The following is a 26088-nucleotide window of genomic DNA, read 5'->3' as shown; positions in this document are numbered from 1 at the left end:
GTCAGATCGCCGCGGACTGCCGCGTCGTCACGCGGACGTACGTTTATCGCGTCTCTTTTTTCACCTTCAACAAAAAAAATATCTAATATTTATCTCTTTCATTCGATTGTCTATTCCCTTGGATATTTCTTAAAACGAGGTAAATTTTTCTTCGATTTTTCTTCTTCTTTTTCTTTTTCTATTCCTTTCGCATTTATTCACTTTCCAAACAGAGAGAGAGAGAGAGAGAGAGAAAGAGAGAAAGAGAAAGTATAATATCCCTTGTAACATAAATCAACAACGGTGATTAGAAAGTGTGTCATCTTTTTACCAACAACGACGTGTTTTTCTCTCTCGATTAGTTTTGTTTTTATAGAAATTAGAAATATGTATGTAATTTTAGTGTGTTAAATACTAGTGTGAAAATATTGGGATTTATTCGTGATAGATAATAGTGTAAACAAGAGAGGAGAAATAAAAGGTGATGTGTATTACATATACTAAGAAGAGAATAGTATTCCTATATTCTTAGTGTAGGAGTAAAGTTCACTGGCCCGTATAAAGTACTGGTAATGTTGATAGTTCTTAGGTATATATTACTTACACATACACACACATATATATATATATATATATATAAATACCGAGAGTTCACTGTTATTTCATTTATTCAATTATTAAATATCCGAAAGGTGTTAGCAAGTATTTATTAACGTGGTTCGAGAGATTAATAAAAAGGAATTTTCTTGGAGCACGTGGCACGTGGTGAAGAAGATTTAATTTCACGGAACAAGATATCAGATCATCTCGATGCTCAAAGCTCGAGATTCATCGTAAACAATAGACCTAGACTAGACACCTTGGAACTGTGTGGCGCCAAATGACGAGGGTCACTGATACCACCAAACCACTCCTACGCAATCAACTATACTACCTGTGTCGAATATCAAATAGACGTAATTATACTTTAGCGAGTATTATTGTTCAAGTAATCGAATAACAAACATTTTATCCACAAATTTGCAAAACGCAATTGGTTATCGATTTTATTCGTCTCGTATATCGAAACGTCAATTAATTTGAAAGACAATTTGCATTTACTGTTGTTTTTTCTTTTTTTTTTTTTTTTTTCTTTTTTACACCAACGTGTTTACGTACTTCGTTATGTACTCAAGGATTCTCATTACATCAATTGACTGGTATGTTTGAAATAAAAAAAAATAAAAAATATGTCAGACTTCGAGTTATCGTTCGCAATCGTGGAAAGTTTAAGAAGTATATAGACACGTGCGTGTGTTCTTTCAATATGTTCGATCATGCGAGATAAGAATTACAACATTAAACGATACTACACAATTGATGATACTCTTCGATGCAATTCGATAGGATCGATTTTTCGATCATATTTTCTTTTCCTTGTGGGATTAGAAATTTTTTGTCATTTTAACATCAACCCATTTACTATTTTCTTTTCAAAATTGAACAAGGAATTTTATATGAAAAAAAAAATTGATTTATCTTACGGCTTGTAATTTTCATTGAATATTCTATGAATTTGATTCGAACAAATTCGTGTCGATTTAAACGTACAAAATTTAATATTTCAAATAAATATATAATTATAATTGAAATAATTAATGAAAATAATATTTATAATAAATAATTTGTCAATATAATAACATTAAATATAAAAATGTTTTATTATATATTTTTTTTTTATAAATTTACACGAATTTATATTAAAGCAATTTAATAACACAATGTTTCAAATTATCGTGATCGTATTTGAAAATAGAAATATAATAATAAAAAAAAAAAAAAAAAACAAGATATCCGAAAGTTGTTTCGAATGTTAAAACGAAAGTACTTATTTAAATATCTTGCGTGACGAATACTCATTTAAACCATTAACTTACTTACGGTTAATCGATAATTTAGAAAAGAATCGAGAACTTTAGCGTGTTTCTCTTGAACTCATATCGATTTCATTTTACGCACGATCAAGATTTCAACTTATTTTCATTTACTTTTGGATTTCGATGATTTAATATCAAATCATAAGATTATTTATAATTTTGTTTAAAATAAATACGTCCCAGATTTTTTCTTCTTTTTCTTGTTCTTCTCCTTTTTGTACATTCATTTGACAGGACTGTTTAATTGGTGGATTTTAACGAGATTTAAAGTAGAGATTATAAATGTGAATTAAGTGGTGTGTACTTTTATACTAACACGTACACAAGTCCGGATACAAGCAATTTGCAATTTGATCGAGTGTACTCTCTCTCTCTCTCTCTCTCTCTCTCTCTCTCTCTCTCTCTCTCTCTCTCTCTCTCTCTCTTATGCTATCTCTTTCTATAATAATAATATCAACAACGAAAGTCTCGTTTTGTTGGATGAATTTGATCGACGTAGTGGTGGTGGTGGTGGTGATGGGTAGGTAGGTCGGTGCTCCGGATGATGTCAACGTTGATTGATATGTTTTTCTCATCTGATACGAGTAAATAATTTTATTCAGTATTTTATATTATTTTTATTTTTATTTTTTTTTTTCACATTGATAGAACAAATATTAAATGTAATAATGATATTAAAATAGAAGACAATAATTTGTCATTTTTAATTATTTTTAATTAAATTTCATTTTTTTGATATTCTTTATAAAAATTGTAAAGTTCATTTAAATTTTTATTATAGACAAACGATAATCGTTGTATTGATATTATATATATATAATTTTAGTTTTATATAATAAAATATAACTTATTAATTATATTTACTATATTATTTAAATTTATAATATTTAGATAATATTATATTTATAATATTATATTTATTAATTTATATTATAAATTATATAATATTATATAATAGTATCTAATTATTAATATTAAATTAATATTATATTATATATATATATAAATTATATAACATAAATTAATATATAAAAAATTAATTATAATATAATAAAATAAATAAATATAATAAATAAATTATATATAATTTATATAATATTTTATATTTATATAATATTTATATAATATATTATATGTAAAATATAATAATATTTCTCTATTTCTTTTTATTCTAGTATTTGAAAAACGTAATATGATAATTGATACACAGACATCAAGAGAGAGATAGATGAAACAATAAATGCTAAATAACACAATGACGCATTCTTTCTTTACGAACGACTATTAAAATCACACGGTGATACACGTATCTTAGGGTCAAAGATTACCACCGATAATTGACATTTATCGTTTCTCGATGTGAACCTACCAAGTAAACTCGATCAAACATTTCCAATTCGATTTTACTTACAATTAAAAGAAATTTTTTTTTTATATAATAGCTGAACAATTCTAATCGTTTTTTACGATAACACGATAACAATTACATATATATATATATATATATATATATATATATATATATATATATATATATATTAATTTTATGCCAAATATGTCAAAAAACATTTGTAATACGATCAAATTTATTTTCATTGAATTTATCTTCTAACGTGTCTCACTTTCTCTGATCCACGAAATTTAGTTTGGTTTTTTTTCTTTTCGAATCATCTTTATATTTAAAACGAATTACGTCAATTTCAACACAAAGATAAAAAAAAAAAAAAAAACAAGAGAAAAAGAAGAAGAAGAAAAGAAGAGAGAGAGAGAGAGACAGAGTGAGTGGAAATAATTATGGTGACTTCTCGTGTCAAAACGATTTAGACACGCATGGTGAAATCATGGAACGAACTGGGGGAAAGTGAAACTAAAGGGAGGAGGTAGAAGAGGGTAAAAGTAAGAGGATGAGATAGGGGGGTATCTCGTTTGCTAGAGACACGTGACGACCTTGAATCATATCCTACGGTCAAAAGTTACATTCATACCGAAAACTTTACTATCAACGTTATATATATTTCTTTTTTAATCGAATTGTAATTAAAAAAAAAAAAAAAAAAAACAAATAAATATTTAAACTAAAATAAATTTTATTATAATTTGTCATTTTTACTTTTTCGAGATACTAGAGTCATACATACACATATATAACTTAATTGATTATTGTTAAAAATATTATTCAAGATTCGTTTTGTACGATTATCGTTTAACGTCCTTGAAAGATCGCGTGAGAATGCATAAAAAAGTTTCTTAAGAATGAAATATTACGAAAATCTCCTCTTTTTTTTTTTCTCATTTTAAAGATATTTTTTCTCAAATTTATGGTGAACGTAATCATAAAACGAATTTAAATTCAAGAATGTATATACATATATGATATTCGTAATGGTCCTAGTTCGAAATTCGTATATCGCGTGATACTTGACATTTCGTCAGTAGTTGAAATTTCGTAGTTAGCTGTTTTTATTTGATAGGAATCAAGAGGGGCATAAGAAAAAAAAAGAAAATAATAGAATAGAAAGAAAGAGGATAAATAAAAACATCGTGCGAACTCGAACCATTAGCATTGGCACCGATGCGATACGTTAATGGCATACACCGACACGATTCACGGTCTCGTTTTATGTTTTTTCGTTTGTGAATGTCTTATCGTTCGTATTGTATCATACGTTTGGTTTATTACTCACAAAAATATACGATAAATACATGTACTTACTTACTTTTAATATATCGATGTTGGATAATGGAAAGCAAAAAAATATATCATTCAATTTTATCACAATGTTCATCGTAACGTTTGGCAATCGATCAGCTTATCATCGATTCATTGATAGTATGATAACGATTAGATGAAAAATCTACAAGAAGATTCGAATATGTTTATTGATGGTATAACTGACCTTATCCACGTGTACGTTATCAGTTGGTGGTAGTAGTAGTAGTAGTAGTGGTACAACACTCTTTGTATTATTATTCGACAGACATTGTGTATTTTTGCATAACATAAAATTGTTTTAACGGTTCTTTCGTTGTTATGTACTTATTTATTTTTATTTTTCAGATAACATAACAGTGAACGTTTGACGTAAATAAGAACACTAAACAAACAATTGTGGAGGTACTCATTAACTTTTTCCATTGTGAACATTAAATAGAAAATAAAAGGATTAAAAAACAAAATAAGAAGGACGAATGATTGGATTTGTTTAAAAAATGAATTGATCGTAAGTTAGTGAAAAGAAAGAAGCAAAGAAGGAAGGAAGGAAGGTAGAGAAGAGACAACTGCAAGATACACGAGTGGTAGCCGGGCCACGTTGGGGTTCGGTAATACGACACAGTTTTAATTAAAAGCTCGAAAAGCTCGAAAATATCGGAAGTAAGAAGAAGAAGAAGAAGAAGCAGAAGATCGAAGAAGAGACGCGAAACGATTGGTGGTGTAACACACGGTGGAATAGAAGAGTAGCGCTTGTATCAGTCGTCAGGAGGGAGGCATATACCCAGGGTATATGCGTGGCGTATTAATAGACATTAGTAGCTAGTTGGTGGGGGGGAGAACGACGCTCGTTGCTCGCGGGTGAAAATAGAAAAGAATGTTTTTGGAATCCAATTGGACTTGGTTGGCAGAACGATGGGTCAATATGGCCGACTTGGCCGAGCGGGTGGACGATCTGATATGCAGTTTCGACTCGGCTGGTGATACGACCATGGATACATTATCGATGCTGATATTCGGTTGGATGTTATTTGGTCTTGTTGTATTGTGCGTCGGCAAGTATGTCTACAATCGTTTTGTTTTAAACGATCTTGGTAGCTCTCACGGTACGAAAGACGGCCATGTCTTTCACGGTGATAGTGTTGTGGTGACGAGTGGTACTGCTAGTGCTGCTGGTGTTGCTGCTGGTGCCCCCACCGGGGCTAAGTTTCTCGCACATCAGGAAAGATCTAATAAATTATCGGCGTCATTGGTCGGTGCTCCATCGGGTACAACCACGAAAACATCGACTACGACCGGTCCTACTGGAATTAGTGGTGCCGTTTTAGCTGCCTCTAACGCAGCTGCTTCATTCGGGGGAGGTGGCAGCGGTTCATCGTCAACGATTTCCCTAGCACCCGTTGCTCCAACTTCCTCGACCTCGACCTCTGGTTACGTACCACCTACTCCACCGGTCCGGAAACGACTGACGAGGAAGACTTCCGGTGCTCTTATCACTCCTGCTAGAAGCTCTAGGGCCCTTCATTTACCTACGGCGACCGGTGCTGACGCCGAAGCCGTTCGTTGGGTCAACGAACTTATCGTCTGGCTGCACTCGGACCTTGTCATCCTCAACGAACTTCTCGCCATTTGGGTGGCTTCCTTGAACGACTTTACTGCCGGCTCCGTCGACGAGGTCAGTCTTTCCTTCTTTATTTCTTTCGTCATTCTTAGATGTGCTCCTTTTTAGCATTCTTTTTTATTCGCTGATGATCGAACTCCCAACGTGTCAGATGGCGCTCGAAAAATCTAAGAATAACCGACTCCAACCTGTTGGATGATTTCATTTGGTACAATTATTCGTATGTTTCGTTTATATAATTATAATGAATAAACATAAATGTTTGTTCCTATTGAAAAATCCATTTTGAAAATATGACATTTCTTTGGAAAGAAATAAATGGTTAAATGGGATCCCATGAAGGTGTTAGATAAGACAACACGGAACTTTTCATTCGTACGCGTAGGCGTTTCAATTTCCAAGTGATTTTAAATCCCTAAGATGAAACTTCTCCTCTTATCCTCGATACGGGGCCCTTAATTTGACGCACTAGATGAAAGTCAATTGGTTCGAGTGAAAGGCGTTTTAAATCGAACAACTTGTCGTTCTGATCGAATTTATCCGATTGAATTATCTCGTTGACGTGGCAAACTTGACCCCCGACGTTTCTGAACAACCTAATGGAATCCAAAGCGTCTCGATCGCTTACGAAAGAATGCATCTCTTTGTTCCTTTAACAACGAACCCTCTTGCCCCTTACGAAACATTATCTAACCCACCTAACACGCTAGGATTCGTATTTGGAATCGCGGGCGTGTTTCCAACTACACGTACATTCTCACTTTTACTCTGACTCATGATGATTTATGATGAAAAGGAACAATTCGCTCACGCGACTACTCTCTCAAACATTTTTCTCAATTCGTTACGAATTATGAACTTTACAAATTACAATTTCTAATTTCTTTCTTACCAACTTTTGTTTTATATTGTTTTTCTCTTAAATTTGGAAACAATGGAAATGAAATATTATAGATTTTTACATTAATTCGTTTAAAAGGATTTTTATGTATTCATCTTTGTTATATTCATTATTTTGCTTTTAAGAAAAATTTGTAAAGGCTAAAAATAAACAGCAATCACTTAAAACGATATCTTGGGAAGTAACAGGGAGTTCTTATGTTAGTACAAATTTTTTCTAAGGTTTTCTTTTTTTTTTCTCTTTAATTCAACGTAGAAAAAAAGTGAATGAAAAACTGTACGATCGAGTGTCCAATTAAAGAACAAGATTTGATTTAATTAAAAACGTACCCACAGTGTGAAAGATGGTGGAACCAAAGTGAATCATACGTTTGACCCAAATCCGAACGAACTTATGGGCTGACCAGATGAATGGGAATTAAAGTATGAAATTAGCCCTCTCTAACATCTGTGAATAGATTTCTTTTTATGTAAGAAACTTATTCATAGATTATCCTCTATACATATGTAAAATGTACATACGTGAAATTATCGACAGTGTCGAGATTACGCAAACGTCCGGTCTTCGAGCAAACGGAAATGCGATATAAAGTAGATTTTTTCTCTTTTTTTCTTTTCTCATGTAGATTCAACAGGTCGAATCTCACGAATGTTATTATTTTTTTGCTCTTTTTCAATTACTTCGATATAAAATCTTAGCCAATTACTTGGTCAGCCAACAGTGTTTAGTTCTCCTAAGAAGAGAGATAGAGTGAGAATCCATAATTTACATGCTGTAAACAGTTTTCATGTATTATTGCCAATTCGAATACTAGTTACTTGCCAAAATTCAACAATAATGTTATTATCTAATAGTACGTTTGTAGACACTTCGAAATTCTTGTTCATAGATGCTAGACATATGATTGGGTCAAGTTAATATTATTTGGACACTGTTTATATTTAACTCGATCAACAAAAAAAAATAAAAATTAAATATTTTAAGTTTATCATTTATTTATTCATTTATTGTTGTCATTATTGATTACTCAATTAATTCAATATTGTATATTACAGCATGGAGTGGGCGTCGAATTTGTACGAGTACTTCCTGAAACACATCCACCAACACTGTCGAATATTTTCTGCGAATGCGATTCCAAAGACGACGTGGTAAGTAATCAATTCGTTGCATAAATAATTATCATTAATTATTATATTCTGATATAAACCAATGCAGAATTTGACTACTAAGTCGATGCATTGTAAGTTATCAGATCGTGAATAATTTTTTTCTTCAGGTTTTTCATACTCTAGAGAAAAAGTATACAAATTCTGAGACACACTGTTCATTCTGATATATAATGCTCTCCATTCATTCTGTTTTACGAATAGAAGAAGAAGTTCTTTCATCTGTCTTCTTCTCGTTTATTTTCTTCTTCTTCTTCTTCTTCTTCTTCTTTTCATTTAGTGTCTTTGTTTTCATACAAATTTTTTCGTTCTATAGACCATAACGTGCGACTGCGAGGCAACACCTGCCTTGCAGTTGAAAGCATTTCGTCAAAAAGGTGACAAATTGGAATCTAGTCACTATCGTGTCAATGTTAATCGTTTTCGTGCACGACTCAACGTTGTTTGCATCACCGAAAAACTTCTCATCGATCTCAAATGCGACGGCTGGCCAGAGGTTTGTTTTTTTTTTTTCTGTTAACACACTACCAAACTATCCAACAATTAATTCATTTATGGATCCAAATTTTTAATAAAACCAATTGAAATTACTAGTTACCTAAGCACATAGTGTATACATTTTATTGAAAAATAATTAATTGTTAGAACATTTATTAAATTATAAAATCTTAAGTCTTTTGTTACTAGCCATCCATATACGATTTGTTTGATACTCGTACCTTAATGAAAGATTTAAATGAAGAATCATTTTTCAAATATAATTTACACAAATCAATCATTTTGATTGTTTCGATTAGTTCTAATTTTGAATAATTTTCTTTTGTAAAGTACTCATGTAATTTTACCATATTCGTTTTAGGTAAAAGAAAAAAGAATGAAAACTGAACAAATAATTGTATTATAATTGAAGGTAGCACGAGAGGAAATGAATAAAAGTTGTTTTGTGATGTTTTCGTACCAGGTGAAGGTTTCCCTGGCACAGGTAGGAACAATAAAAAAGGATTTGGATGAGAGCCAACTACAGGAAGTAGTGACGGAAATCGTAGTTGGTGCTTTGAGGGGTACCAATGTTCATCTGAATCTTTCACAATATCCAACTTGTCCAAGATTATGGAGAGAACCACCACCCCAACCTGGTTTCTCTTTACCACTTCATTATGACAGTATGGTAAGCAATATTAATTACTTTTAATCGTTAATTAATGAATTTACAATTATAATATCAAAATTCAATTCATTCCAAATAAATTCAATTCGATGTAAAATTATTTGTAAAAGAATATAACTTATGCAACATGATTATTGAAAAGGGGAAGTTTAAAAAAACCCAATGGGTATAAAATTTTATCTTCCACCCCTGTGATATCAGATTATTATTCAGGGGTTGCTATTTAAAATTTCAAAAGAAGGGTAGAAATTGGATGGAAGGTATGGAACGTTAAAATTGTTTAAATATTGATCGCAAATTTACTCATTCGATATCTGACTTTATTTGTTATACAAAATTGAAATTATTCAAAATGAAAAATTACGTAGGGTGAGTTAGGGTAAAGTTAGAGTAGAAACTGGGATGGAATGCGTAAAATTGTTTCGATATTGATTTTTAAACTTATTCCTTCGGTATCTGACATACATTAATTTTATATCAAATTTAGTTTTGTTTTTTTTTAATAAAAAGTTCCTTACGATAAGAAGTATGAAAATGAACGCGTTGTATATAAATATCAATTTTTTTTTTGCTTATCGTTCAGAAAAAGAAACAAAACGAAAAAAATTCTTTATTCTTTTACTATCCAATCATAAAACCTACTTTACTACAGTGTATCATCGATAAGCGTGTTTATCGATTCGAATGAAGTGGAGCTGTGCATGCGATTATTGTTGAAGTAATTAGAACAGTACTATAATACTATCTGTGTTGTTTATCTGATTAAAAACAGGAAAAATTACATGTCAAAAAGATGTTATTACCTTACAACAAATTAGCTTAATTAAAATAGCAATGTAGATTAATCGTTTATTTATTATTAACTTTTATCATTCGTATAATCGTTGGTATGTTGACATTTCATTAACAGAGTAGTTCAAATTCAATGATACACAAGGGATCTCCTCAACGTCTTCAAACACGTAATGCAACTTCTGCAACTCAGTTGCAACAACAACAACAACAACAACAACAACAACAGCAACAACAACAACAACAATATTTGCCAGGTGAAAAGCGTTTGCTTGTAAAAGTTGTACGAGCTACAGAACTTGGTGGTCAACATCCCTCGGTTGAACCATATTGCGTTGTCGAATTAGATGAACCACCACAAAAGCATCAAACTTCTATCAAAAAGGATACAACTAATCCAGTTTGGGACGAAGCATTTTTGTTGTAAGTTTCAAATCTAAACATGAAAATATGATATCTATATCTATATATATATATATGTAGATGGTAAACAAGAATTTTGTTGAATCCAGTGATGTCAGTCACAATACCACCGAGGTACTCTTAGAAATTTACGATCATGTAAATAAGAGTCAAAAATTCTTGGGACTTGGAATAGTTGGGGTCGAAGAACTTCTTGCAAATCCCAGTCAAAGGCAAATTATACCTTTGCAAGGTAGACCTTACGAGGAGGACGACGTCACTGGCACCCTCACCGTTGAGGTAATCGATTTTTCGAATCAACCCGTTGCATTCGAGTTATGACCTATGACTTATGAATTATAACCCAGTTTTTGTTCATAAACATACATACACATATTCAATATGAGTATAAATTTATTATATCGATGCGTGAGTGCGATTTTTTTTATTTTATGATTTTTTTTTTCTGTTTGTTTGTTTGTTTACATATACGCAGTTTCTTTTCATCGAGGGTGCTGAGGTGCCACAGATCGGAACGAAGCCATACAAAGTGAAGGAGACAATAAAACCGATGTCACCGACTCGTACCTACAATCCAGCGACCAATCTCGTCAGCAGCAATAGTCTTAATTACAACAATGGTAACAGCACTCTTATCTTGTACGACAATACCACTCTGTCAGACGGGGGTAATTATCGATTGCTTGTCTCAAAGGTATTGCATACTTTGATGTGTGAATCCTTAGTGGTTTTTCGATTAGTCTGCCCAATTCTTCCAATACCCCTCTTCTTCTTCTTCTTCTTATTATTTTTCGTTCTTTTCAAATTTCAATTTTAAATACAATTTTTGGATTATTCAATTTCTTTTATCTTCGATTTTTATTCTATTTGTTTTTTTTTTTTTTTTTTTTTTTTTATATATACTTCCTACTGTCTTGAAAGAATGAAAATTGTTTTCTATTACAATTTCCGAGGATTTTTCATTCACTTTTTTTTTTTTTTTTATAGAAACTTTGATCAATTGTTAATCTCATTAGTAAAAATTAAATTGGAATTGGAAACGTTTTGTGTTCGAATATTTTATCAATAAATTGATTATAGATTTGAATATTACGATTGAAAATAAGATTCCTCATTTCCGAATTCTCGCAATCCACAGACACACAGTAGTTAGCATGAAGATTTTGGAATTTTTTTTTCCCCGTTTGGCGAGACCCGGTTCCAATCATAATTTAGATCTATTCTTATAATCGATTACCTAAAGTAGAATTTTGTATAATCCCAATTTTATAATTTATTCAATATAGTAAGAAAATATTGGAGACATTTTTCATAGTTTTTTTTTTGTTTTTTTTTTCTTTGCATAAGTTCAAGTTGAAATCGAATTTTATTTTTTATATAGTTCCACAAAGTTCATAGAAATGTTTTGCAAAATAATAAAAGAAAAATATCGATGCGTGTTTTCTATAAAAATGATTTTTTTTAAAACGTACACCGATGGTCGTTTGAAATTAATTCAATGATTAAAAAAAAAAAAAAAATGGACAATTTTTCTCTCAAAACGATGTTTGTTTTTTTTTATCTCTACGACTTTCCATTTGAAAGATAAAATTGTTTAAAAATTGTCATTCATAATCACACCAAGCATTTGACGCAAGTACGTTCCCTGGTAAACGAAAAAAAAAAAAAAAAACTGTTTACATCGGCAAGAAGTTTAGCGTTAAATTCCAGGAATTTATATAGAACACTATACCAAACAGGTCAGTGTAACAACTTGAATGTAGGTCAATAGGTCATTAAGCTTAACACATACTTATTTTGTTTACGTTTCATTTAAAATCTCTTCGAAACTAAAAATCGTAGAAACTTCGATCGAACACGATTTTAAAGAATAATTTTAAACAAACATTTTCATAATTATTTAATAATTTTTTATAAACAATTAATTCTAAACAATTTTTTTTATTAAAATAAAAGATCACACACACACAGTTAAACATTTCACAACTTAATATTAAATAATCTACTTAGTACAACATATATATATATATATATATATTATTAATTATAAAAATAAATATAAATTATTTTTTTATTAATAAAATAAAAAAATATAAATTATAAAATAAAATAAATTAAATTAATAATTTATAAATTAATAAATAAATTAAAATAATAATTATAATATATATATATGTATTCTCACTAATAGAAAATTATTACAAATATAATTATAAATAAATATAATAATAAAATTAAAATAATAATATTTATTTTAATTCTTATATTTTATTTATATTTATATTATATTATATATTTAATTTAATTAAATAATAATAAAAATATAATTAAAAATATACAAAATAAATTATAAATAATTCCTAACGAATAATTTGTATCGACAATTTTTTTTTATAGAAACCAATGCAACATTTTACTTTTATTTTGGGAAAAAACAATATAATTCACTTTCAAAAATATTTCTACATGTAATTGTATCATTAAACAATTAATGACCATTGAGTGTACGTGAAAATGAATAAAACATTTCTATCGGTTATCGTAAAAACAAAAAAAGATAATTCGACTTTTGACATTAGTATAAAAAATAGATGACGCTTTTTAGGAATCGATAAAACGTAGATCTTATTAAATAATCAACTTATGAAAATCATTTATCATTCTCAAATGATATTTTTTTTGTAGATCCTTATCTGACAAATGGTAATGTGGATTCACCATATAGAAGTGGTCAAACTAACGGTAATAAAGGAACTCTGATAGTGCACAGTCAGCAAAGGGTAAGCATCGTGAAAATATTTTGCAAAATTGTATTCAACTGCATGTAAAATCGTGTGCCTGTGTGTGTGTGTGTGTGTGTGTGTGTTGTGTATACGATACATTAATACAAATAATTTTTACATTGATATTTATGCACGTTATTAATTGACACACACATCACTTTGAATTTATTTTTATTATATTTCATATAAAGATTAATTTCACAAATTACCTGTGTCGATAATTAGGACAATGACAAGAAAAATTATTACAATAAATTTTATCATTCATATGATAATATAAATAATTGTGTATGATAAAGTAAAATCGTGAAATTAAGGGGACCTTCTACTCTGAGCACCTAAAAAAAAGGCTATTTTCGCGAATTTTTTCCAAGAAAACTATAAAAGATATCGATCTAAAAGTTGTTGGGTTTGTTAAATTGAGTCTTAAACTATATAAATGAATTTTTATTTTTTCATTTTAATTAATTTTTTATTGCAAAAACAGTAGTATAAAAAAACACCTTAAAACTTTAGTGCTTTGGTAGCTCCATCAGAACTTGAGAATGGCTTACCTGAAACATAAAAGTAAAATGGTTTTATATTCTGTATGACTTCAGCTACAAAGTGACAGTTTTATATAAAAATTTTATTAATAAATAAAAAAATGGTGGACAAATTACAAAAAAAAACGTAAATTTGACCTTTTTTTTTATTGTTTTTGACTAAAAATAAATAGTAAAAATTAAAATATAAGAAAAAACTCTCCGTCACTTTGTTACAGCTCATGTGTAGAATATGTGGATTAAATTTTATAAGAATCGGTTTACTGGTTCGTGAGATACGATGGAGCTAGTATTTCAAAACATAGTTTCGAGATAAACGCGTTTAAAGTTTTTTTTTTCTACTCAAAATCGTTAAAAATTCTTACCTAAACTTAATCTGCGATGCCTGGACCGTACAATAGACCTTCTTCTTGTTCATATTCTTCAATTTCTTCCAGTCTTGCCTTCTTCCACTTTGATCTGGTATCTTTTGAGCACTCAGAGCTTCGACGGTTCGCAGATTCGATACGTCGGTCGTCGCGTCTTTTAGCAAAGTCGATCGCTCCTGGCCCAAGTTTCATGCCCATCGTTTCCATTATCTTCATCACTGTTTGAAATCCTTCGTTAAAGATACATGCTGAAACTTTGCACGCAATTTCAACAACTTTTTTGCCGTTAAACAGGTGTTTAGGTGCCATGTTCCATACGCAGTTATTAAAGCTTTCATTATTATTCTGCGTATGTCTTCCTAAACATCTTTCCAGCAGTTCTGTCTTAGTCAGATCCTCATAAATAGGCTTTAGCACTTTCTGTACATCTTTAGAAAGTGCCGGAGGATGCTTGTATTTTTGCTTCAGTGCCTTAGTTTTGAGGTACTTACACCAGTCGATGGAACACGTATGGTAATTATTATTATCTTTTTCTTTTTTTATGAATCGTGAGATATTATGATCCCTTTCTATTTGTAAGGAAAGATACAGTCTCCGTCGAAAGTGTACGAACAAGTTGAAATGAAAATAAATTAAAATGCAAACAAACTTTGAAAAGGGTTGAGAACATGGGAATCTGTTATTTTATAAAATTCAACTTCAATGATCAATTAAACATTTCTCATTTCTTTTTCTTTTTATGAAATAAAAATGTTTCCTTGTCGAAGATATTAGAATGAGAATTGAAATGAAAATAATAAGGGAAGTGTAAACACAACGCGGAAAAGAAAGAGGAAGAAGAAGAATATGAAGAAGAAGTTGGGGTAGGGGTTGGTAAAGGTGAAAAGTTGGGGTGGAGTTATTCTTTTATTTATTTATTTTTTTTTTTCAAGTCGAGTGATATTAATAATTCCCCATACAAAGTTTGAAAACAGGCCCTTGGATGGCCAATCGCCGGGCAAAGGATGACAACTAACGGCCGATCATTGACGTTTTCTAATAGCCCATAGAGGGCTCAATATCCAAATGATAACCCCGGCCCATTAATGGTAATTGATCATTGGCCGATTAATAATAGTTGATCATCGACCCATTACCGGCATTTATTATCGGCCCATTACCGGCATTTATTATCGGCTCATTACCGGCATTTATTATCGGCCCATTACCGGCATTTATTATCGGCCCATTACCGGCATTTATTATCGGCCCATTACCGGCATTTATTATCGGCCCATTACCGGCATTTATTATCGGCCCATTACCGGCATTTATTATCGGCCCATTACCGGCATTTATTATCGGCCCATTACCGGCATTTATTATCGGCCCATTACCGGCATTTATTATCGGCCCATTACCGGCATTTATTATCGGCCCATTACCGGCATTTATTATCGGCCCATTACCGGCATTTATTATCAGCCCATTACCGGCATTTATTATCGGCCCATTACCGGCATTTATTATCGGCCCATTACCGGCATTTATTATCGGCCCATTACCGGCATTTATTATCGGCCCATTACTGGCATTTATTATCGGCCCATTACCGGCATTTATTATCGGCCCATTACCGGCATTTATTATCGGCCCATTACCGGCATTTATTATCGGCCCATTACCGGCATTTATTATCGGCCCATTACCGGCATTTATTATCGGCCCATTACCGGCATTTATTATCGGCCCATTACCGGCATTTATTATCGGCCCATTACCGGCATTTATTATCGGCCCATTACCGGCATTTATTATCGGCCCATTACCGGCATTTATTATCGGCCCATTACCGGCATTTATTATCGGCCCATTACCGGCATTTATTATCGGCCCATTACCGGCATTTATTATCAGCCCATTACCGGCATTTATTATCGGCCCATTACCGGCATTTATTATCGGCCCATTACCGGCATTTATTATCAGCCCATTACCGGCATTTATTATCGGCCCATTACCGGCATTTATTATCAGCCCATTACCGGCATTTATTATCGGCCCATTACCGGCATTTATTATCGGCCCATTACCGGCATTTATTATCGGCCCATTACCGGCATTTATTATCGGCCCATTACTGGCATTTATTATCGGCCCATTACCGGCATTTATTATCGGCCCATTACCGGCATTTATTATCGGCCCATTACCGGCATTTATTATCGGCCCATTACCGGCATTTATTATCGGCCCACTACCGGCATTTATTATCGGCCCACTACCGGCATTTATTATCGGCCCATTACCGGCATTTATTATCGGCCCATTACTGGCATTTATTATCGGCCCATTACCGGCATTTATTATCGGCCCATTAATGGTAGTTGATCATTGGCCGATTAATGGGCCCAGCAATGGGCCACGTTTTATTCAAATTATTAGCCCATTAACATCATCCTAATTTAATAATCTATATATCATCATCTTCAGACAGTTCTAAATTTCTCTATGTCTGATCCCCCGAAAAATATACCTGACAATACGAAGGATTATACAGATTACAATAAAAAAAACTGCTTGAATAAACAATGAAAGAGAAAAGGATTGAACAAGATAAGAGTCGTCCGTGCGCGCCGAACGCTCAGGAAAGCGGTCCGAGGTAGTTACGTTCAGGCACCAAAAATGTAGTTAGAGACATCGGATCTTTTTGAAATTTTAACACAATATTTCTACATATATATACATTCGAAAAATGTAAAAAAAAAAAAAAATTTTTTTAAATTGCAGAGTAGAAGGTCCTCTTAATTAAAAATATTTGTTGGCTAAGTAAACTGTTTTAATTATCGAGACAGATACGTACATAGATGTCCTTAAATAATAATAATAATAATAATAATTAATAATAATAATAATAGTCATCATATAAATTAAACGATCCTTTGCTCTAATTATTTTTACAGCAAGCAGAGCGGCAAGTAGTAAAGGTGAGAATACCACGAAACGTCACAATTGCGAATTTCTTGTTCTTAGTTTTTTTAATTTTTTTTATTTTTTTTTTGTACGATTTCATAAATAACAATTTGCTCAAACATTTGACAATCACTTTTTCGATCTTATGCGATCACGCAAGGCATATAAAAAATACGAATGTTTCCTTTTTTCTTTTCTTTTTTTTTATTCAGTTTATTTAAGACCATCCTTCGTTTTATTTTTTATTTTTTTGATTACGCGAACGTTTACCTTGAATTTGAATGACCTTTTTAGTTTCATTATGGCATTAACTATCCTTGAATGTGCCGTGTGTTTACTAATCCAACAGGTAGCTATGACGGAAAACGGAAATTGGCAAGAAATTTCCCCTGAGGTAAGTGTACTCTATTGATTTGTTATATTCTCTTTCTCTTTCTTACACTCTTTTTCTTATTTAGCCAGTTGGTTTCTCCCTTTTTTCCTCTTTCTTAAATAATAAAATAATACTTCAATTAAATAGAATTTAATATGCCTAATTATCTAATGTCGTATGAATTATTTCAGCATGGAGGGAAGGACACAAGTGTAACATCAGGACCAGAAAGTACACCAAATTCCTCTAATTCAGAAGGTAAATATTTAATAAAAATATAACTTTTGAATATTTCATGTAATGTGATTTAATTTATTAATGATATTGGTAATTTATTATTGATATTAATTTATTTGGTAATAGTACTGAATTATTAAAACTTTCCTAAGTAAATTGGAATTACTATACACTTAATTCTGTTTTTGTATATGAAAGATAAATAAAAAAAATTGATAGATAAAAAAATATATTATGTAATATAAATATAATAAATATAATATAATAAAAATATATTATAATATAAAAAATATGTGTATATATATATATAATAATAATAATAATATTCTAATATTATAATATAATATTATTATTTATATTCTATTATTAAAATTTTAGTATTAAAAATAATATTATTAATTATAATTTTTATTAATTATAATATTAAAATAATTTTAATAATAATATTATAATAATAATAATAATAATAATAATAATAATATATATATTCTTATAATTATAATAAATATAATATATATTATATTTTTTTCTATATATATATATAAATAGAAAAATACTTTTTATTTAATTAAAAATCAGATAAAGTAAACCTAGTAAACTAAAAATTATTTTCTTAAAAATTAAATCGATCGTGTTAATTCCAAAATTGTTTTCAAGATAAAACAGGTTTCATGTACAAACAAAACTATTGGTGTATTTTAATTTCACAGATTTATAATATTTATGTGTAAAAATTTGTGTTTGAGAAAAAAAAATCTATCTCCTATGAAAATTTGTTGTAAAAATTTGTTGTGTTTCAATTTTTACAGAAAGAGGAAGAACGAGAAGAAAACGAAGAGACTTTTTCGGTACTATAAAAAAACGTTTAAGTCGATCAAAAACAAGAAGTAGATCGGTTGGTCCTGAAGGAGACACCAATCACGAGGATGCACATTCAAGGTCGATATCCGCTGACAGAGCACGAGATCCTGGATCAGGTAAGCTTTCATTTTTATCATATTATTTTGAATCTAATTCTATTAAATTAAACAAACATGTAGTTTGAATTAAATGTAAATGTAGGCACAGTATTATTTACACATCTGTATTCTCATTGAAATTCATTGCTTGAAAAGTTGCGTTGATTGTGATATCAATGTTTAATTGTCATTGTTGAAAAAAAAAACAAAAGGAAAAATACATTTCCAACTATATTTCCACCCGTTTATTTTTTTTTTCTTCTTCTTCTATTAACTCACAATTTCACCCTCTCTCTGTCCTGCTTGCGTAACCGTTGCGTTAATGGCACTCACAATGTTGGTAAGTTTTCTCCTTCATTATTGAACATCAGAAGAAAACTTCATTATTTGTGTGCACTGTATAAACTGTAATTATAGTAATTCTTAGTAAAACCCCTTGGAACTTTTTCAATTAGACCATAACTGTGAAATAGACGATACCCTTTAAAAATATATGTGTTGAGTTATCAACCACCATTCCAATTCCCGCTTCGTAGTTTCCAATTCCACCCATGTCCAAGAGTGAAAATTCATTTTTACAGCACATTTGTCAATACCAGGAAGAGAAGAACATTCGAGGAGATCTAGTTTGAGCGAAGCATCCGGTATCAGCGGAACTTCTACGAGAACATACGTTAATGAGGCCTCCACCCTTGTTTTAGAAACCCTGGAAAATGGTATCAAAAAGTTAGTATTTTTATTTCTATTTATTTCATCGATATTTTATTAAATAAATGATCGATATATATATATTTGAATATTTTATTTAGCATAAATACTATCGATGATATTTATATTACATTATTTAAATATATTTTTTTTATTATTTATATTTATTATAATATTATTTATTTATTATTATAATTTTTATACATTATATTTTTTATATTATTATTATTATTATTATTATTATTATTATTATTATTATAATATAATTTTTATTATATAATATTAATATTAATATTATAATGATAAATAATATTATAATGATAAAATTATATATTTATAATATATTTATTATTATATTAATATAACATAGTAAGTAATAAAATTAATATATAATAAAAATTATAATATATTATAATATTTATTTACATTATTTAATAATTTATTTAAAATATACATCAAAACATACAATAAAACGTTTCATTCAAATAATTACATTAGTACTAATAATGTTTCATTTTCAGGCATTACTTGGTTCCATTATCATTAGCACAAAAAAGCAAATGGAGGAAAAAGGGCACGAAATTACATATATTCAACGATCACACCTTCATCGCAAAACACATGGCAGGGTAAATGTTTTTAGATGTATATTCAACTTATAATATAATTAAGATAAAATATACAATTATTTATTAATCACAATAATATTTAATGTTTGTAGAGGTACGGTGTGTGAAGTGTGTAAACGAACGTTAGCTCGAAGATTAGGCAAACAAGGATACGAGTGTAGGGATTGTCAAATGAAGTGTCATAAACACTGTCATGTTAAAGTTGACACGACGTGTCCTACGTCAACTATACAAAGCATCGAATTGTAAGTACTACGAATATTTTTTTTAAATTATATTTTTCTTCATTCTTTTATTTATTTTTTTTATTAACAAATACATCTCCTTTTCTGTTCCTTATTCTATTTCATTGAAAATATAGTTACATGGGTATATATATATATATGTGCATGTGAACATTTCTATAAATGATTAATAATAATATTCAATGAATATTTCTTAATACTCTGCTTTTTTTCTTTTGACCTTTCTCGTATAAGGTCCCTACTGCCAGTACTGAGCGAATAATAAGATAGGTAAGCCATAGTAAACCAAAAAAAAAAAAAAAAAAAAATAAATGAGATTGACAACCTTTTCTCTACGAATGTGTGTTTTAAATTTCATCATGCATGTGATGAAAAAAGAAATATATTTATCCTTTACCCTTTTTTATATAAAATGTGAAGATTCTTTTGATGAGTTGGTGATGGTATCAATGCACATTACATTTATAGTTGATTTTTATTTTTTCACGCTAGTCTTTTAGAGAGATAGAGAGAGATAGATATTACTTTTTATTATTTCTTATAAATTTTTAGAATTTTATTCTTTGAGCTTCGTACGTCACAAATTGAAAACATTTTCTTCCTGCTATTGGGTGAAAATAATTATTTGCATGTACAATTTGGTAATAAACAAATTGTTAAAATATTTTCGCTTGATTTCCCTTTGTTTTTATTGACACTTTTTATTTATAAAGAAAAAAAGCAGAATAATTTATTTGTTTATTTTGTTTAGGACTTACATAAGGGTTCCACAACTTGAAAGGAAATCATCGATGCGTTTATGCTGATCTGGGGACTTCTATTTATTTCTACACATTAGTGTGTGGTCTTTTTATTAACAATTAAATACAAATTGGTAGGATGAACAAAACAAAAGAAGAAGAAGAAGAAGAAGAAGAAGAAGAAGAAGAAGAAGAAGAAGAAGAAGAAGAATAAGAAGAAGAAAAATAAAAAAACGTAACGAAGTTGACAAACGTGCGAAATGAAAGTAAATGAAAAATAATTCTCAAAAAAAAAAACAACAACTTATTACATGAGTTTTACACGGTACTTACTTACGAACAGATGATTTAATTGAGCTCTGTCGATAAAGTAGATATTTAAACGAAATCATTTTTTCCTCTACCACCAGCAATTTTGAAAAAACTGCTTCGCTCTAAAAAAAAAAAAAAAAAAAAAAAACACTTCACTTTTGGATGAAATTTCTCTCGAATTTTAAGCAAGAAAATAATGAAAACGATTATACAAAATGACAGGGAAATGCAACAGTTTATTTAAAAAAAAAAATAATCAAAATGATGAAAGAAAATCAAAAGAGAAAGAGAGAGAGAGAGAGAGAGAGAGAGAGAGAGAATAAGCGAGTTAAGAAGAAAATTGTCCTACTGCTCAAAACTTCTTCCAATGATTTATGTTCTTATCGTTAAAAAATATGAATCATGTTCTCTTAAAGTACTGACATATACGATTTACACGTACGGATTATTCTAAAGAATAAGGAAAATAATTCTATTATTAATTTTATCTTTTTGTTTTTTTTGTTTCGTTTTCTTTTTCCGCATATTTTTATTCAAATATTATTCTTTTAATTTTAATAATAATAATAATAATAATAATAATAAAAAAAAAGAAAATTAAAACAATTGTCATCTCGAAAAATCATCATAAAATAGTGCTGCTGTAATTACGTGGCAATAGATTGACAAGTGAAAAACAAAATTGTAAAAATATATTTTACAATTTATTTTATACCAAAAAAAAAAAAACAAAAAAAAAGAACAAAAAAAGATGTGATTATTTAATTTTATAAAATAAATTGTAAAATAAATTAGTATAATTTTGTTAACTATCAAATTATTATATCATAATTAGCAGACACATATATATATATATATATATATGTTATATGCTCATATGAAATCGACTTATGTAATACATTTTTACGAATGAAACGTTTTCGAAATGATTGCACGATGAAAAAAATATGACAAAAACAATATTAAAAAAATACACCTATAAACGTATAAATATAATACGTGTATACGTGTATGAATATATAAATATATAAATATAAAAATATTAAAGATCAAGACTTCTCAAAAACTTTTCTACTTGTCGAACAAACATTATCTAACAATCCTGATTACAATTTTTCGTACTATCTTTTATTTAACTATCTAACTAAACTCACGAAAATATTATCAAACTTAGGGTTGTTTGTAATTGATGATTTTCAATTCATTTATGAGTCGAAATATTTTTTCGTTTTTATGAGAGGTCCCAAATTTAGATAGAAAGTAAGAAATGGAAGAATCGTGCGTTTAGAATTCATGAAATAGTTTAATTACGGAGATACAAAAGAATCCATTTGGAAGATGGAAGATGAAAAAGAGAGAGAGAGAGAGAGAGATAAAGAGAAAAGGTAGAACTTATTGTTATAAATAGAAACAGTCGAATTTTTTATAAATCTTGAATCAAGCCAAAGATACACGCTCGTTAGCCTTATAGTAATCTTTAGGAATAAAACTCGAGCACGGGTAGCACAAAAATATTTCTATGTATGCGTACTCTTATGTACTTATATACTTAAACACCTGCAAATATATATATATATATATATATATATATATACACAAACACACACATATACACATATAATAAAAAGAGCGAGAGAGCGAGAGAGAGAGAGAGAGACACGCACACGAAATCAAATTCGCATGTATGCCATTGGAAACAAATTGACAAAAAAATAAGCAACAAATATTGCAATACGCGGTGCGTTTCGTACGCATTGTTATTATTATTAATTTTTGTTTTTTTATTATTATTATTATTATTATTATTTTAATTATTGTATCGCGAGAGACATATGAATTATTATTATTATTAAACAAATCTAGCTTAATTATAGCTGATATATATGATATATTAATGATATATAATATTTATAAATTATAACAAATGAAAAGATATTATTAAATATATAAATATATATTATTATATTATAATAATAAAATACGGCTTTTACGTGCTCGATCTTGAGAAACGTTGAAAGTTCGACGAAAGTTTTAACTCTCTCTTTTTCTCTTGAACTATAAATATATATATATATATATGTTTATATATTATTATATCGAGGATGTTGTTTCTAGTCTTCATAATCTAATTTGGTTTTTTTTTTCTTTTAAATGATTATCTCTAACTCGTTGTATTATTTCGTTGTGTCAACGAGAACAATCGATTAATTAAATTATTAATCAAACTAAACTACTTTTCTTTTTTTCTTTTTTCTTTTATATATATATATATGTATATGCATATGTATATGTATATGTATACTGCAATATACATATATATGTATATTGATATATTTATATTCTATATATATATCGTGGATATTGCTTCTAGTCTTCATCTACATTTGTTTTAATTTCCTTTTGTTTTATCTTATGTATGAATAATAATTTAAACAAGTTTTGATTATTTTATTATGAGTCAACGACGACAGCCAATCGAATTAAATTATAAGGTAAAAATCAAAACTAGTTATCATATTTTTTTGTTCTTTTTTCTACAGAGTTGTCCGAATGTCATTAGATCGATATTTCGCGTATTCAAAATTCATATTTACATTTTTATAAACAACTGAATATAATTGTTAGAAGTTGTTTTGAATTAGTTATTGTTCAGTGACTTTTGGGTCATCTACCTTTCTCTATAATTTTATTTAACTTTCTCGAAATATATATATATATATATATATATAGATATACGTACCAATATTTATTTATTTATTTATTTGATATTGTTTGAAAAAGTTTAATTAATTTCATTTTTCGTACGAACTTTTCATTAATTTTGTTTTATCGATACTTGACTTTAATTCAATTCTTGAAATTAGTTTACGTTATAGTAAAAGATACTTCCTACGTGATTTAAAAGATTGTATTTTTTTTTTTTTTAAATATTTCTTATTTGTTAGATTTTTTTTTTCTTTTTTTTTTTCTTTTTTTTTATTACGGTGCAAACGAGAAAAGAAAATTATGATTTAACGTTGATAAAAATAACGTCCTACTTTATAGTAATTTAAATGAAAGAAACTTATTAAAAGAAAAATATATATTAATAAAACATCTGAGATTCTTTTTACTACAAGATATTATGACATTTCTTTTGTATATATTCATTTAAAATGAAATTTGATTTAATTGCAATTTTATTATATTTGTCGTTGCTTATTTTATGGTTTGTTTCAATTTAATACAAGTTTTATTATCTTGTTTACTAATATTCATTGTTTTATATTTTATTTGTACAATTATATTTTTGTTTCTTATACCATTATTACACCATACATTCACCATGTAAAAAGAATTTCAAGTGTTACGCACAAATACAGGAAAAAAGAAATTGCAATTTTTAACTTTAATTTGCATCGTATCTATCACAAAGTACGTAATATTCATTTTCATATAAATCAAAAAGATTACTTAGTTATTTTAAGTTAAATTACTATTGAAAATAGTCTTTTAAATGTGAATTTTTTAATATATAAAAAAAAAATACCAATCAAATATCGCCATTGACAAGAAATATTTGATCAAGCAAAATAATAGAAATGAAATGTTTACTGGTTATTTACAATTTGGAATTTTTTTTTTACATGACAGTAACAATCATGCACACAGATTATTCCAATTGCGAATAGAAATGAATTTCATTTAGAATCGGAGGCTGTGAATATTGTTCAGGATGAAATTATTATTATAATAACAATGCCTCTTAATAATTATCCAATTAAAAATGTTCAACATTTTCTAATAAGCAAACTAAAAAATTTGTTTAACCGATTCGAAGGGATAAGAAATTAAAAAAAAAAAAATACACAGCACAAAATCAATGAAAATGATGTAACACCAAAAAAAAAAAATGATCAATGCTTTTATTTATTATTATTACACAAATGTATAATCCACGCAATTACAATGATTAAAATCAAACGGGCACGTTCAATCTCGATCTTCATAAACGTATATTAATCTAATTACAAATATTTACATAAATAAATTACACATATACAAGTTTAAAAATTAGGTTTCATTTTTCGTTCGGATGATTGTTAAAAAAAAAAAAAATTACGAACGAGACCATAATTCTGAGTTTCTTTCCAACGAAATATATATATATATATATAGATAAAAAGAAAGATAAAAAAGAAAGAAAGAAAGGAAGGAAGAAAAAAATAAATAAAGAAGAAGAAAAAGAAAATTAAACGAACAAACGTCAGATCGATTATTTAAATAAGGGCGGATAAATTTAATTCTAATCAAATGCAAATAGTTTAAGAGAGAAGAAAATTCAAAAACGATTACTATAGTGCCTAAACAATGAATGTTACTATTGTTAAAATAATAATATTATACGTTTTGTCATATAGAAGATGCTTTTATTTATAGATTTCAATATTTCCAATTGTTCTTGCTAAAAAAAAAAAAAAAAAAGGCTTTATCGTCGATCAAATATTTATCCGGGTACGCAAAATGCCGTGGGGATATTTCTACGAAACAAAAAACAAAATAAAACAAAAAAGAAATA

At 28.8% G+C, this 26088-nt stretch overlaps 2 protein-coding genes across 9 annotated transcripts; one reads left to right on the top strand and one right to left on the bottom strand.

The window, feature by feature from the left end:
• LOC107064856 (uncharacterized) lies at window positions 1-26088 on the top strand. 8 transcript variants are annotated; one of them, XM_089174829.1, is made up of 18 exons: window positions 1-139; window positions 4954-6280; window positions 8183-8278; window positions 8613-8792; window positions 9258-9464; window positions 10375-10679; window positions 10769-10958; window positions 11155-11347; window positions 13365-13459; window positions 17318-17341; window positions 17677-17721; window positions 17892-17958; window positions 18747-18914; window positions 19478-19622; window positions 20126-20233; window positions 20326-20478; window positions 20713-20748; window positions 21230-26088. In XM_089174829.1, exons 2-17 carry the CDS (start codon window positions 5483-5485, stop codon window positions 20738-20740), a joined length of 2802 nt encoding a protein of 933 aa, XP_089030955.1. In that variant the 5' UTR covers window positions 1-139; window positions 4954-5482; the 3' UTR covers window positions 20741-20748; window positions 21230-26088. The 8 variants fall into 8 exon arrangements, with proteins under 8 accessions (XP_089030955.1, XP_089030956.1, XP_089030954.1 ...); XM_089174830.1 differs by lacking the exon at window positions 20713-20748 and having other exon boundaries at window positions 11155-11299; XM_089174828.1 differs by lacking the exon at window positions 20713-20748 and having other exon boundaries at window positions 19496-19622.
• LOC149031796 (uncharacterized) lies at window positions 13768-14706 on the bottom strand. The gene is made up of 2 exons (XM_089174833.1): window positions 14373-14706; window positions 13768-14016 (listed from the first exon to the last, which is right to left on the bottom strand). The coding sequence occupies exon 1, from the start codon at window positions 14682-14684 to the stop codon at window positions 14379-14381; it is 306 nt and encodes a 101-aa protein (XP_089030959.1). The 5' UTR covers window positions 14685-14706; the 3' UTR covers window positions 13768-14016; window positions 14373-14378.

The sequence above is a fragment of the Polistes dominula genome, unplaced genomic scaffold, assembly GCF_049000335.1.
Source record: "Polistes dominula isolate Pdom_NZ unplaced genomic scaffold, Pdom_raw_medaka contig_16, whole genome shotgun sequence".
In the NCBI taxonomy this organism is placed as follows: Eukaryota; Metazoa; Arthropoda; class Insecta; order Hymenoptera; family Vespidae; genus Polistes; species Polistes dominula.
The sequence above is the reverse complement of the archived record's forward strand: the minus strand, read 5'-3'. Positions and strand labels throughout refer to the sequence as shown.

Excerpts from the sequence above, each read along its gene's own strand:
- LOC107064856 (XM_015317974.2), top strand. The coding sequence starts at position 5,483 with ATGTTTTTGGAATCCAATTGGACTTGGTTGGCAGAACGATGGGTCAAT. Across the intron at positions 11,348-13,364 it reads TACCACTCTGTCAGACGGGG|ATCCTTATCTGACAAATGGT; the intron begins GTAATTATCGAT and ends TTTTTTTTGTAG. Across the intron at positions 20,234-20,325 it reads ATCGCAAAACACATGGCAGG|AGGTACGGTGTGTGAAGTGT; the intron begins GTAAATGTTTTT and ends TAATGTTTGTAG.
- LOC149031796 (XM_089174833.1), bottom strand. The coding sequence starts at position 14,684 with ATGGCACCTAAACACCTGTTTAACGGCAAAAAAGTTGTTGAAATTGCG.